At 35.8% G+C, this 15,202-nt stretch overlaps 1 protein-coding gene across 1 annotated transcript; it reads right to left on the bottom strand.

Moving 5' to 3' along the window:
• Positions 1-6,820: 6,820 nt before the first annotated feature.
• LOC127632651 (Krueppel-like factor 15) lies at positions 6,821-14,181 on the bottom strand. The gene is made up of 3 exons (XM_052111358.1): positions 14,053-14,181; positions 11,788-12,810; positions 6,821-9,315 (listed from the first exon to the last, which is right to left on the bottom strand). The coding sequence occupies exons 2-3, from the start codon at positions 12,744-12,746 to the stop codon at positions 9,147-9,149; spliced, it is 1,128 nt and encodes a 375-aa protein (XP_051967318.1). The 5' UTR covers positions 12,747-12,810; positions 14,053-14,181; the 3' UTR covers positions 6,821-9,146.
• Positions 14,182-15,202: the final 1,021 nt, after the last annotated feature.

The raw sequence follows: 15,202 nt of genomic DNA, 5'->3' as shown, positions 1-15,202 counted from the left end.
GATTCAAGCTGATAGAAGAGCAACTTTGCCTGAAATAACCACTCGTTACAACCGAGGTATGCAGCAAAGCATTTGTGAAGCCACAACACGCACAACCTTGAGGCGGATGGGCTACAACAGCAGAAGACCCCACCGGGTACCACTCATCTCCACTACAAATAGGAAAAAGAGGCTACAATTTGCAAGAGCTCACCAAGACTGGAAAAATGTTGCCTGGTCTGATGAGTCTCGATTTCTGTTGAGACATTCAGATGGTAGAGTCAGAATTTGGCGTAAACAGAATGAGAACATGGATCCATCATGCCTTGTTACCACTGTGCAGGCTGGTGGTGGTGGTGTGATGGTGTGGGGGATGTTTTCTTGGCACACTTTAGGCCCCTTAGTGCCAATTGGGCATCGTTTAAATGCCACGGCCTACCTGAGCATTGTTTCTGACCATGTCCATCCCTTTATGGCCACCATGTACCCATCCTCTGATGGCTACTTCCAGCAGGATAATGCACCATGTCACAAAGCTCGAATCATTTCAAATTGGTTTCTTGAACATGACAATGAGTTCACTGTACTAAAATGGCCCCCACAGTCACCAGATCTCAACCCAATAGAGCATCTTTGGGATGTGGTGGAACGGGAGCTTTGTGCCCTGGATGTGCATCCCACAAATCTCTATCAACTGCAAGATGCTATCCTATCAATATGGGCCAACATTTCTAAAGAATGCTTTCAGCACCTTGTTGAATCAATGCCACGTAGAATTAAGGCAGTTTTGAAGGCATTAGGGGGTCAAACACAGTATTAGTATGGTGTTCCTAATAATCCTTTAGGTGAGTGTGTGTATATATATATATATATATATATATATATATATATATATATATATATATATATATATATATATATATATATATATATACATACATACACACACTCTATATAGTTTGAGGTGGTTCAAGCGTAAGTATCCTCCATATGAAAGTTCTACAACTCGAGCAAGTGAAATATAGTTTAAGCATGTAAGATCTCATGTGTGCCTCGGTCTCCTTCCATGCCACAAATAATCAAGATCGATGCTTTTTAAATACTGTCTATTCAATTGTTTAAAGAACCAATACAGTACAACTACTGTGACGATAGATAGATAGATAGATAGATAGATAGATAGATAGATAGATAGATAGATAGATAGATAGATAGATAGATAGATAGATAGATAGATAGATAGATCCGACAGACAGACAGAGATAGACAGAGAGACATTTATACATTTGGCAGACACTTTTATCGAAAAAACAGAGACAGACAGAGCCATCAAACAGACAGATAGATAGACAGATCCATCAGACAGACAGATAGGGGCAATCAGACAGATAGACAGGCAGACAGAGCCATCAGACAGACAGAAGCCCTACACACAGAATTCTGCAAAATAATTTTGAAATTACAAAGGAAAACACCCAATAATGCATGTAGGGCAGAATTTGGATGATTCCCATTGATTATTAACATACAAAAAAATCTCTAAATTTTTGGATGCATTTAAAATCAAGTCCCACAGAATCGCTACATTATAAAGCGCTACAAACCCAAGAACTGAATCCTGAAAAAGTCCCCTCAGTCAGCTGGTTCTGAGACTCACTAACCCGGTTAAGATTACTAACAATAACCAGCCTCAGACAAGCACTGCTTTACAACCAAACATCAGAATAAATCAGATCATCAAACAATCTCAAATCACCTATCTGGAACATTGGGATCAAGAAACTAAAACACAAAGCAAATTACATTAAATTCTATCAGACTCTAAAATCAAAGTATGAATTGGAAGAGTATCTCCTGACTGTCAACGTGTCACAGCCTGAGAGACAGTGGGTGAATATGTGTTGTGTTTTACCCCCGTGTGTCACCCCAATGACCCTCAGTTTATGTGTATATATTAATTTACCTGTAAGTATATGTCAGTTCTCTTCAGCTATTTAAACACTGTGGCCTTCAGCAATTCTGATCTTGTTTTTTTTATTTATTTTTATATTTGTTAAACTAAATTTAATTATAGATTAAGGTGTAGTTCTGTTTTAACGCAACCTTTGCTTTGGCAATATTGTATTGTTTACATGCCATGGATGGATGGATGGATGGATGGATGATCAGACAGACAGATAGGCCATCAGACAGACAGACAGATAGATAGGCCATCAGACAGACAGGCAGACAGACAGATAGGCCATCAGACAGACAGACAGATAGATAGGCCATCAGACAGACAGATAGATAGGCCATCAGACAGAAAGACAGACAGATAGGCCATCAGACAGACAGACAGATAGACCATCAGACAGACAGGCAGGCCATCAGACAGACAGATAGGCCATCAGACAGACAGACAGATAGGCCATCAGACAGACAGACAGATAGGCCACCAGACAGACAGATAGGCCATCAGACAGACAGGCAGATAGATAGGCCATCAGACAGAGAGGCAGATAGATAGGCCATCAGACAGACAGACACATAGATAGGCCATCAGACAGACAGACAGACACATAGATAGGCCATCAGACAGACAGACACACAGACCATCAGACAGACACAGAGACTATCAGACAGGCAGATAGATAGGCCATCAGACAGACAGTCATCATTCAGACAGGCAGATAGATAGACCATCAGACAGACAGATAGATAGATAGACCATCAGACAGACAGATAGATAGAGATTTGGCAATATTGTATTGTTTACATTCATGCCAATAAAGCCCCTTTGAATTGAATTGATAGACTATCAGACAGACAGACAGACAGATAGACAGATAGATAGGCCATCAGACAGACAGAGCCATCAAACAGCGAGATAGATAGACAGACAGATATGCCATATCATACAGACATGCCATCGGACAGACAGACAGACAGCCCATCGAACAGACAATCAGATTGACAGACAGACAGATAGGCAGGCCATCAGACAGACCGATAGATAGATAGATCCATCAGACAGACAGACAGATAGATCCATCAGATAGACAGACAGATAGATACAGACAGTAGGTGTCAAATAACAACGATATTTTAAATGTGGTAAATGTGGTTGTGTGAAATGGCTCGTTAATTTTCTCAGATTTGCACGCAGTACAACATTACCATTACCACATGACAAAACACAACTTCAGAAGAACCCGATAAGATATCAGAAGAGAAAAATGTGCTGTTCCATTTGTGCATAAAAATAATAGTATCACAAAACATTACATTTAAACCCCATTGCCACACCCTCAGGGCATCACCTCCGTTTATGCATGCATACATTTATAATGGTCTCATTCATATTAAGAGTGGCAGAATAAAAGAGTAATTTCAGTATTGTGTGACCACGTCTTTAAAACAGATTTCAACACTGCGGAATAAAAATTTAAAAACAAAATTGCACAAGGCCAAGCATTCCTGTGGAAGAGGATGCTTTTGCTGGAACATTTCATGGAAGGTTTGTATATGGTCATTTGCCAAAAATGTGTTCTAATATTAACAACAATCATTTGTCGGGGAACAATAGCATTCTACGTACATTGATTCAAACCTGACCTCTGATCACTTGTTATTAATAAAAATATAATAAAATTGCCCATACAACTCCAAAATCGTGCAGGGAAATTTAAGGACAATTTTAGAATTAAAACAAGTTCAATTGACAGGATTTTTGTAGCCCATTAACAGACAAAATGTATTCCAGTTGGTAAAAATAAAATTTGCATTTATAGTAGTGCACATGCAATGCAGGAACATGGGGTAAAGCATTCTGAGTTTAATGCCTTATATACATTTTCTGTACGAAATATACATTGTGTGTTATTGGAGCTGTAAAGTTGTCTTAACATTTGACAGTTCTGCCAAACTTTTAATGGTGGGATACATTTCTTACAAATGTCTGTGACAAAGGACTATGTTAATGTCTTTCATGAGAACAACAACTACAATCTCATGAAGCATTGCGAATGATGTGATCAAATAAAACAATAATTGATTTAAAGTTGTAAAAAATATATATTTTTTACTTTATTGCAAAATATTCAGATAAATGCAAATGTATAAGAAGTTTGAGAGTAGGAAGACCGATTCAATATCATCACTTACAGCACGTCATGCGAGTGGGCGGCAGTGTTTACAGTGCTTTGTTAGCTGCGATTCTATGATTGGTGGACCATTCTCTTGGATCATGGGTAGTGTAGTTCTTCACCAGAAATTCCACTATTAAACACGATTTCTAAAAGTTCAAGCTGAAATTAATTGGACTGATGGCTTTAATAGAAGTATATACCATTAATGAACAACCTCAGTGCTCATGGCAGGCCTGTCTTTAAAGGTTTGTAAATATACTGTAATAAATGGATTAGTCTATGGAAAGAATGAATAGGATTTTTACTTCTGGATCTCTATACTTGCAGATGGACTCCCTGTGCATATGCCTGTGAAAGATGCAGTATTTACATGGTCATGACAAGAGTTAAGAAATTGGATATAACTTCACACAAAGTTAGTAAGTGAATACACCACATTAGTCTCTTGTTGGATAACAAGGATAAAGTTTAGTGGCTATACACATCAAAACAGTGTGTATTTAAACATTTATTCCAGTTGTAAGTACATTACTGTAAATTAGATTTTTCCATGCCAAATAGCATGCCAAACTGAACATGTGACATATCACAGCTTTTGAATTGATTGTATTTCTTCTTTTTTTTTTACTTTATTTTCTTACATAGGAAAATAGCATTTTTCAGTTATTCCAAAATAGAACCTAAATTTGACCAGCATATGAAAGCAGCTATAGTTGGATGGGCTGGTAAATGAAAACTGTTAATGCATTAACATGATGTTGCATGTAAAGGAACTAATAAAAAAAAAAAACATTTTATTAAGATGAGGGTGGCAGCAGAGAAACAAGGATGAGCCCTTTTTATAATAATACACAAACAGACAAATCCCTTCAATAAAGAGAACAAGGAAAAATAGCATATAAAAACATGAGTACATGACAGTACTAGTTTAAGCACTGTAAATCAGAGTGCACTTGGTGTGATAAAGGATGATGGGAACCTACTTGATCATTCAGATATCTAACAGCTACAAACCTTTGAGTATTATTGATTCCAAATATTAAGTATGTAGAGTACCCATTAATTTGTGGAAGCGTACATGAACAAGATAACAGAGCTTCAAAGAAAGCAGAACATAATTCATATAGTAGTTAAACTTATAGTTCACGCAAAAATGAAAATTCTGTCATCATTTACTCACCTCCATGTTGTTTCAAACCTGAATGACTCTCTTTCTTTTGTGGTTTATAAGTGATACATTTTATTTTTTTAAATTATACTTCAAAAATTCATCTGTGTTCCATTGGAAAGACAAAATTGTCTTTAAAATAGTCGTAAAATTACGTGAATTCTGACATGGTGTGAACGGTTTTTAGAAATCAGAATCTCATAATTACAGTAATTCTGACAAGATGTGAATGGTTTTTAAAAGTCGGAATCTCATAATTATGATAATTCTATGGAAGGACTATGTCCTGTTTGTTTGGAAAATTTTAAACTGAATTTTACAGAAACTAACCAAAAACAGTAAAACAATATTACTGGGGCACTTTAATTAGTGAGGCAATGTTCGGAACAACATGAGGGTGCGCAAATGATGACAGAATCTTCAACTATCCCTTTAAGACCAGATGTAAAAAGGCAACATGATGTCAAGAGTTTGACAGGAAAAAGAAAATACACCTCCATGTGGTAGATTAATCTAAACCTACTCAAATTGGAAACTCAAGCATAGTCCCATGGATAAAGAAGTAGAAGTTTTCAATGACGTATAGGTTATATGATGTCCAGATAGCTTCATTTTGTCAGGAAGCGATCAGCTGCCAGTTTTTTTTTTGTGACAAGGTCACCTGTCCTCTGCGATTTTAGCTTATCATCTGTGACGTCACCAAGTAAAAAAATGCATTGATCTAATACAAAGCACATTATGACAACATAAAGGAAACAATTTTCTTTGTATGATTATAGATCTTAGAGAAAATTGTTTCTAGCTTATATGTTTAACAGTACACCAGTTTATTCTTACATGTAGTTATGTTATCCATTACATTATTATCAACAATATCCATCCATGTCCATAAGTATCCATAGTCCCATAAACAGGCAGGACTCTGGTTTGGCATTCACTCTCAACAGACTGAGAGAGATGAGGCAGAAGAAAATGTGGAAAGCAACTAGATGCACAAATACCTTTCAGCTGGTGCAGGGATGTGATTGGGCCATGTAAATTCCTGATTGTGATTGGGCTTGCGAGGGAAAAAAGGGGGCGGGGACTAAAAAAGTAAAAACATAAATACTGTGACATCTCACAAACAACTGCATTGGACCTAAACTTCAATTAAGTAACAATTCATTCAAAAGAGCTATATTCCACGAGAGTAATTTAATAGTGTTATAGGCTATAGTAAATCCAATGAAGAAATGTCCAGGTTATATATAACACCAAATATTCATATAAATATTTTATAGCCTATTTTTAGGACCATTAAAATGTTTGGCATTGTGAAATTAAGTAAATTTCCCTCAGAATTCTCATTACTGGATAAATCTTATAGCCTACTCATTACTGTAATACAAAAACTAAAAATAAAATTACTGTAATTTAATATAGTCAATGCAACACATACTACCATGATGTAACAATATAAATATACAATTGTACTCTACAATTGAAATGATCATTTAATAAGAAGAATTACATAAAAACAAAAATTCAGATTACTGTACTGAGAATGAGATTTTTATGATTTTTTTTTTTCAGAAATAACCCTTACATACTGTATACATAAAACTAAGTTTTCATTAAAGCAAAAAAACATTTTCTTTAACCAAAATGTCAATAATTAATAGAATAAAATTATAAATTATATTTAGCTTAAAGACAATTTTGCATTGTAATGTCTGGACACAATTATATATTTGTTTTTAGTTTTAGATCAGCTAATTAAAATTCAGTTCAACAAATACTATGATGATACACTGGCAGCCAAAAGTTTGGAATAATGTACAGATTTAGCTGTTTTGGAAGGAAATTGGTACTTTAATTCACCAAAGTGGCATTCAACTGATCACAAAGTATAGTCAGGACATTACTGATGTAAAAAACAGCACCATCACTATATGAAAAAATTCCCCATTTGGCCCCATTTCCAGCAGCCATCACTCCAACATCTTATCCTTGAGTAATCATGCTAAATTGCTCATTTTTAAAGAAAATTACTTGCCATTATATCAAACACAGTTGAAAGCTATTTGGTTCGTTAAATTAAGCTTAACTTTGTCTTTGTGTTTGTTTTTGAGTTGCCACAGTATGCAATAGACTGGCATGTCTTAAGGTCAAGTCAAAAATGGCAAAAAAGAAACAATAATTGTTTTGAGGAATGATGGCTGTACAATGCTTGATTTCATACAAAGTTGTACACTATAGTCTTCAAAGACAAAGGACAACTGGCTCTAACAAGGACAGAAAGAGACGTGGAAGGCCAAGATTTACAACTAAACAAGAGGATAAGTACATCAGAGTCTCTAGTTTGAGAAATAGATGCCTCACATGTCCTCAGCTGACAGCTTCATTGAATTCTACCCGCTCAACACCAGTTTCAAGTACAACAGTAAAGAGAAGACTCAGGGGTGCAGGTCTTATGGGAAGAATTGCAAAGAAAAAGCCACTTTTGAAACAGGAAAAACAAAAAGAAAAGGTTAGCGTGGGCAAAGAAACACAGACATTGGACAACAGATAATTGGAAAAGAGTGTTAAGGATCTTAACACCATTGAGCTTTTGTGGGATCAGCTAGACTGTAAGGTGTGTGAGAAGTGCCTGAAAAGACAGCCACATCTATGGCAAGTGCTACAGGAAGCATGGAGTGAAATGTCACTCAAGTATCTGGACAAACTGACAGCTAGAATGACAAGGATTTGCAAAGCTGTCATTGCTGCACAAGGAGGATTTTTTTGATGAAAACTCTTTGAAGCAGTTTAAGATCTGAAAAATACATTTCAAATTGTAATATAAATTTTTCACATTATTAATGTTCTGATTATACATCGTCATCAGTTGAATTCCACTTTGGTGAATAAAAAACAATTTCTTTCCATAAGAGCAAAATCTTTACATTATTCCAAGCTTTTGGCCGCCAGTGTATATACTTATAATTGCATTTTACAAAGGTACTTTACAATTTAAATAATTATTTAATAGTAGTAACAAGAACAATAACAGAATCATTTTTTTGCATTACAGTAATGATTTTCCCCACCCTAATATTTTCATCTTACCCTACACCCTAACATGTTAAGTTTTCATAAAAACAATGCAAAAAATATATAATGGTACTAAAATAGGCTTAAATTTCTTTAAGCAAAATGTAATTTCTTATGTCTTTTTATTTTAACATATTGGGGTGAAATATGACATGAGTATTTCTTGACCGTTTCAAGAGACTCGACCTATAATGACACATTTTCTATATGATAATCCATATTATCATAACCTAAATCAAAGTGTATATTTTCTCGATTTAATTTAAAAGGAAGGGAAATTCTTGCATTTTGGCTTTATTTAAGACACTAGAGCCAACTAAAAATACTTGAACTCCTTTGTATTTTCACCTGGTTAGACCTAAAACATAATATTCACAAAATGTACAAGACACTAATTTTCTCTAATTATATTCCATATTGCCTTTATATATCTCCACACTTTCTGTAACCTCTATTTAAAGGCAATAAAACAAATCCCATAATCTGCTGCAGCTAAACCTGTAGCTTTAGACACATAATGGATGAAAATGTAAGAAATTGAACATGAGCCTGACTTTAGTGCACCGAAAATTCTGAAATCTGCTTTGAGCTTAACAATCACATCCCTGAGTTTCAAGTTTGCTGACTTCAGCACCACGAAAGACAAACATCTGGATAAACTATAAAAAAGTGGGGGAGGAAAGAGAGACAAAAATGAAGGTGGAGGGTTACAGCTTGTGAGTTTGTTTCGATATCATAGCTTTCCCTCTAGAACTTGATTGATCAAGAGACTCCAGGACTGTCAGAGGATCCAAGGGTCAGATGTTTGTCCGGACCAGTCTGCCGGCACGTGGACCCCGGTGCACCTTGGTGTGTTTAGATAGGTGGTCGCTCCTGGCGAACTTTTTGTCGCACATTGTGCACTGGTAAGGCTTGACTCCCGAGTGAGAGCGCCGATGGCGAGAGAGCTCATCAGAGCGAGAGAACCTTTAAAGCGTAGAACACACACATCAGCTCATGGTGGAAGAAACTCTTGTTTAATTATTTTAGGGCACAACTACAGACTTTGATGTTAATTTGCGCACTACCATTTCATAAGCCCGTCTTAAAAATGTTACTGATCAATCCTCCCTCCCCCAATATTTTCAGCTTTTACTCTTTTTCAAAGTTCATATTATGTTCACATCGTGTCAGAATTACAGCAAATATTAGATTCCAACTGGGAGATTCTACTCCGTGCAATTCACGTCTTCAGACATCGGAAATTATTTGTTGTTGTATAGAGCAAAATAAATAAATCGCTTCATTAATTCACCTCTATATTCTTGCATAATGTACAAAAGAAAGTGCTTCATGTAACAGTTGCTAATACAAAAAGTTTTATCAAACATAAATTTGTAAACTACCTTTAAATGTTGAGGATGCTACCAGGGGCAGACTGGAAACTAAAATTGGTCCTTGAGAAACTTTGTTGGGTGGGGGTAGGGGGAGTGGGTGCTTGCGATATCAAGTTGTCGACCGGGGGTGAGGTGGCTGTGTTTCACTGTCCCCTTCTGCATATCGAGGCACCGTTTCACAGCCCCCTTCATCATATTGGGGCCCACTTTGGCGAAATGCGGTCCCGTTTCCTGGCCCGTCCACCGGTACTCCTGATGGCCAGTCCGCCTCTGCATGCTTGGTTCTTTTTGTTTTTTTTGACACTGTAGCTTTAAGTAATTCCGAGTTTATAACTTGCCATGAACAGTTTTTACAATTTGGAATCTCGTAAATACAGTATTTCCGAAATTACATGAACGTTTTTGGAAGACGGAATCTTATAATCATTGTAATTCCGACATGTGAACTATTTCTACAAGTCGGAATTTTGTAAATACTGTGATTCCGACATAATGTCAATTATTTAACAAGTCGGAATTGCCTAATTACCAAAATTTCGACACGAGGTGAATGTTTTTACAAGTCAAATCTCGTAATTATGGTAATTTCAAAATAGAGTGAACGATTTTCACAAGTAGGAATGACTTTTACAAGTCAGAATCCAGTCATTATTGAAATTCCCAACATGCGAATGATTCTCACAAGTTGGAATCTCTTACTGTATTTCTGACATGATGTGAACGCACCATAAGACTATATAAGTCCTGTGTGTTTGAAATTAAATTAATTTTACAGAAATGATCCAAAAAGATGGTAAAACATTGTTTTAACAGAATTTAAAGTAGTAACAGAAGGAACTCAGAGAGTGTATAAAGCACTTTTTTCCTTATCCAAATTTTTAAATATTAAATTTGCAGAAACTTTAGGAACAGTTCTATACATTTATCACCATCAAATAAGCATTTGTAGTCTCTGCAGTTTTTACTACTACTACTGCGTAATTTATTTTACGAAAAATGGCAGAATATGCTTTGCAATGTCACCCTTTCTTCCAGCCCACGTATAAGTAATATCCACAACATTTTTACCACTTCAAGCCGATTTGATACAAAATTGACATTTTTTTAGTTGAGACATTTTACCAAAAAAAGATACCATCTCACAAACTAATGTCATTCCATAAATATTCAGCACACAAATAAAATTGCATTATGTCCTTATTTAACTGAAAAGTTGAGCTCTAATGAGATAAATATATAGTTTCTTTGTGCAGTGCACAGACACGTTGTTGTACAGACATAAAGACACAAAGTGCTCTTACCTTTTAGAGATCCTTGACTCACACAAGGAAAATACCATCATGAGCATGGCACGCTCTGTTTGTAGCGGATGACATTGAGCAGAGCACTAATTTACTTTGTAGCACGAGGCACATGCAGAACACATTTATTTAATTAAATAGCAGCCTTTTGTGGTTTAATAATCACTTTGAGTAACGTAGCGAGTAGTGTCTGGCTTTTCCGTATTCAGAAGCTATTGTCATAACAACACAGAAACACTTCAAAATAAAAGCTCTGCCAAAAAAAAAAACTCAATTTAAATGAAAAAAAAAAGTACAAAATAGATCACTACAGTACAGTTATGAAATATTGAATGTAATATCTACAACTAATAATAATAATCAGTAGTATATATCACATCTGTGATGCTCTGTTATGCAGCACTTAATTTGACAAAACATAACTTTTTTTTTTTTAAATTTCAAAAGATTTTGCTGTGAGGTTCCGTATAAAACACTTAATTTCATAAAAATTATACAATATTATGTTGAAAATTAATTGTTATATTTTCATTTAAGTTTTAATGAATTTATTCAACAACTTGATGAAAATATTTAAATAACTGTTGATATGGAATTCAGAAGAAAAGAAGAAAAAACAGGTATCGGCAAATACCATAAAGGAAGTATCATACTAGGACTCTTTCTCAAAAAAGTATTAGGATACCCCTAGTTATTAATAACACACTTTTGACTTAAGATTTTTCATTTTATGACAAAATTGTAGCATCAACGCTCCTTACCTCCACCCACAGTCTGGCCAGCTGCACAGGTATGGCTTCTCACCCGTATGCCTGCGGAAATGAGCTTTCAGGTGGCTGCTCTTGGTGTACATCTTCTCACACCCTGGGTGAGAGCACTTATGTACCCTCAGGGTTTCTGTGGAGGACCTCGATGGACGTGGTGTGATGGCTTTGATCAGGCCTGTGCCAGCGATTCCAATTGCCCTGACTGTGATCGGCAGGGGGGCGATCTTCACATACTTTTGGTCTTGGTTCATGGCCTCACCCAAGATAGGGAGGAGAGTTGTCGAGGGCACCTGTGGTGAAAGTAGGGTAATGTTCTGTGCCCCTTGGACACCAAGCACCAGGTGAGCCAATTGGATACCGTTAGTGACCCCACTTTGAGCATCTGGCGGCGGAAGGGCATGGCTTAGCTGGAGAGGCTGCAACTGAAGCACCAATGGAGCACCAACAAGCACTGGAGCAGCACTCGGTGTGGTGGTAACACTTTGAGTCACAGGAGGTGTTGTTGTAATTGATTTCTGCCCTGCATCGCTGTGCTCGCTAGGGGAAGACGGTTGTAGTGGAGGCTCTTCGTCATTTGCCTGTTCTTCTGGACTTGAAGGAACATCTTTCACCAGCTCCATCTTCTCCATCAGGAACTCCTCAATGTCCTCCAGGGTTGGAGAGAAGGAGCTGTGGAGCTCTGATATAAAATCAGGCAGCTTGGGCAGCTGGACCAACAAGTCCTCAGTAGAGTCTAAATAAATTGGCAGCAGCCCTTCCTCCTCATCTTCCTCACCTGGGCTGAAGCTGAGCTGAGCTCCATCATCTCCGGTTTCAGGACTGGAGCACGAAATGGAGCTGCCCCGCTCGCTGCTCTCGCTACCACCCACCTCAAGGAAGGGTACGGTGGCCAAGGTGTGGTCCGCAAATGATTCATTAGCAGTGGCCACCGCTTTGTCACTTATGGAGACCATTTGTTGGTGTGCAAATCAGAGGAAGGGTGAAGGTGTCACCAATGAGCACCACGGTTTGTAAACACTGCAAATAAAAGACAGTAAGAAATTAAAAAAGTTAGGAAAAACAGTAATGAACAGTGGCACCAAAAAGTATTTGGACATTTTAGCCACACTAAAAAGTGCATCTCATGAAAATGTATACAGGTTTTGCCCCAAAATCATAAGAACAAAGTCGAAAATTTTATAATTTTATTTTTTTTAATTAAACTTATTTTGTACCAGTCACCATTCATCTTTGCTGCATGACAATGAAGCACTCCCCCAAAAATAAATAATTAAACAGATCATTACTATATTGCAACGTGTTACTTTGCACTCTTTTTGTAATATAATTTATTCTCAATGATTAGACTACTGTATTGAGGATTTATGTAGGATTCAGAATACATCCTGTAAATCCATGGTTTTTATTATTCAAACACAATATAGGCAGAACAGAATTAATAAATAAATCAATACATTACATTTTATAAATTAATATAAACTAATTAAATTAATTAATATAAATTATTTAACATTGTAAAAAATCATTATAAATAAATAAAAGTTAATAATTATTCAAATGATATTACATATTGCCATTATATATATATATATATATATATATATATATATATATATATATATATATATATATATATATATATATATAATTATTATTCATAATTACAGTAATGGAGGGAGATAGCTTGATTGTTATGAAAATAATACCAAAACATATTTATTTATTTTTTCATGGTGAAATATTGGTAACAATTGACTAAACCAACTATTTATTTTGATCAGTTTGTTAAAAGTCATTGCAAAAAATGGATAAGAAATGCAAGGTCAATTCTAAGAAAACACAAGCATCATTTTGTGTTTATATCTAATGCAATGAAAATGCATTTTCACAAGTGTGCCGTAAGTATCCAAATACTTTTTTAAGACAACATGTGCATACACAATACCAATACCCATTAAGAACACTGCCATGCTTTCAAAGATTAACCCACTGAGGTTTATGGGCTAAAAAGGGGAGGGGCTATTTGAAAAGAAAAAATCACAACATAAAAGACTACAGATTTCGGTGCATACAGGTACAGTATGCATCGAAAAACAACACGATCCAAGACCCGAAAAGAAACTGCCTATATATTATACCAATGCTCTACTACACCGCGCATATGCACGAGGCACAAGGCATGTGTTTGAGATAAGTGCGTCAGCGGGGCAGGAAAACAGGCCTGCCAACAAATACATTTGTATATTTATGTCTCATTACCTCTCGTTAATATGGATTGAAACGTCCAAAGTGTAGATATGCGACATAGGTAGAGTCCCGATGTCACTTTCGCTGTTATTTTTGGGAAGAACATCGTCCTTGCCACGGATCCATGTTGGCATTTTTCAGCGATGCCTGTCACATGACACGCATCGCAATGCACTCGAGGGCACGGATCCGATTCCTCGCCTCTGATTGGTGGCGCGGACAGGGGCTCGCCCCAAAACTAGGTACCTGATTGGTTAGAGTAAAAAGAGTAACGAATTATAAGGATTGGAAAAACATCCAAACGAGAGCAAGACAGATCAACACCATGCATTTCTGCAGTGCCAATGCCACGATGGTATATTTTAATGCAGGCGTTGCGGGAGTAATATGTAAAAGTGTAAATATAATAAATTGTAATAATTATTAATATAATAGACACATTTAAGATAAAAAAAAAAAAAGAAACGTTAAACAATTTGATTGTGAGTCACATAGAAAAAGTTTCAAATACCAAAGTTTGGACACATTTGACTGAATTTGTATCTTTAAAACTGTTTCCAGTCGTATTCAAGTCGTATGATTAAATGTTGTGATTTGTTAACAAATATAATTTGGCTCTATTTAAAATAAAATTCAAAAGTATTATTATTATTTATTTATTCTTTATTTGTATTATTTATTGATCGAAATGGATGCGTTGGGGAGCTGTGGGGAGAAATGTAAACAATTCAAAGCATGGCTACTTTGAGGAAGCTAAAACATAAGATTTATATATTTATCAAATATAAATATTAGTTTTCATTTGCTTAACATTTTGGTCATTCCCATACTTCCATTTTTGATATTCCATAGTTTTGATGTCTTTACTATTATTCTAAAATATAGAAAATAGTTATAATAATAAAGGAGATGGGGTGTCTTTTAAACTTTTATAAGTTTTGACTAGTAGTGTCAGTTTCAAGACTAGTTAGTCATTCATTAAAAAATGGAATAATGTATGATAAAATGGTCCAAACATAAGCATACATTTAGAAATCTGAATAGACTAGAGTAGAAAAACAGCATTGGGAAATATTATAATGACTTATAATTAACAATAAATTAATTAACAACTAAATCAATGAATGAGCACATGTGGGTGTAATTCTAGCTGATTTGACAA

The sequence above is a fragment of the Xyrauchen texanus genome, chromosome 39 (assembly GCF_025860055.1).
Source record: "Xyrauchen texanus isolate HMW12.3.18 chromosome 39, RBS_HiC_50CHRs, whole genome shotgun sequence".
Classification (NCBI taxonomy): Eukaryota; Metazoa; Chordata; class Actinopteri; order Cypriniformes; family Catostomidae; genus Xyrauchen; species Xyrauchen texanus.
This window is presented reverse-complemented; position numbering and strand designations above follow the sequence as displayed.

What these genes read in the sequence shown, in the direction of transcription:
- LOC127632651 (XM_052111358.1), bottom strand. Translation starts at nt 12,746, where the DNA reads ATGGTCTCCATAAGTGACAAAGCGGTGGCCACTGCTAATGAATCATTT. An exon ending in TGGCCAGACTGTGGGTGGAG is followed by an intron (nt 9,316 to 11,787) that starts GTAAGGAGCGTT and finishes TACGCTTTAAAG; the next exon opens with GTTCTCTCGCTCTGATGAGC.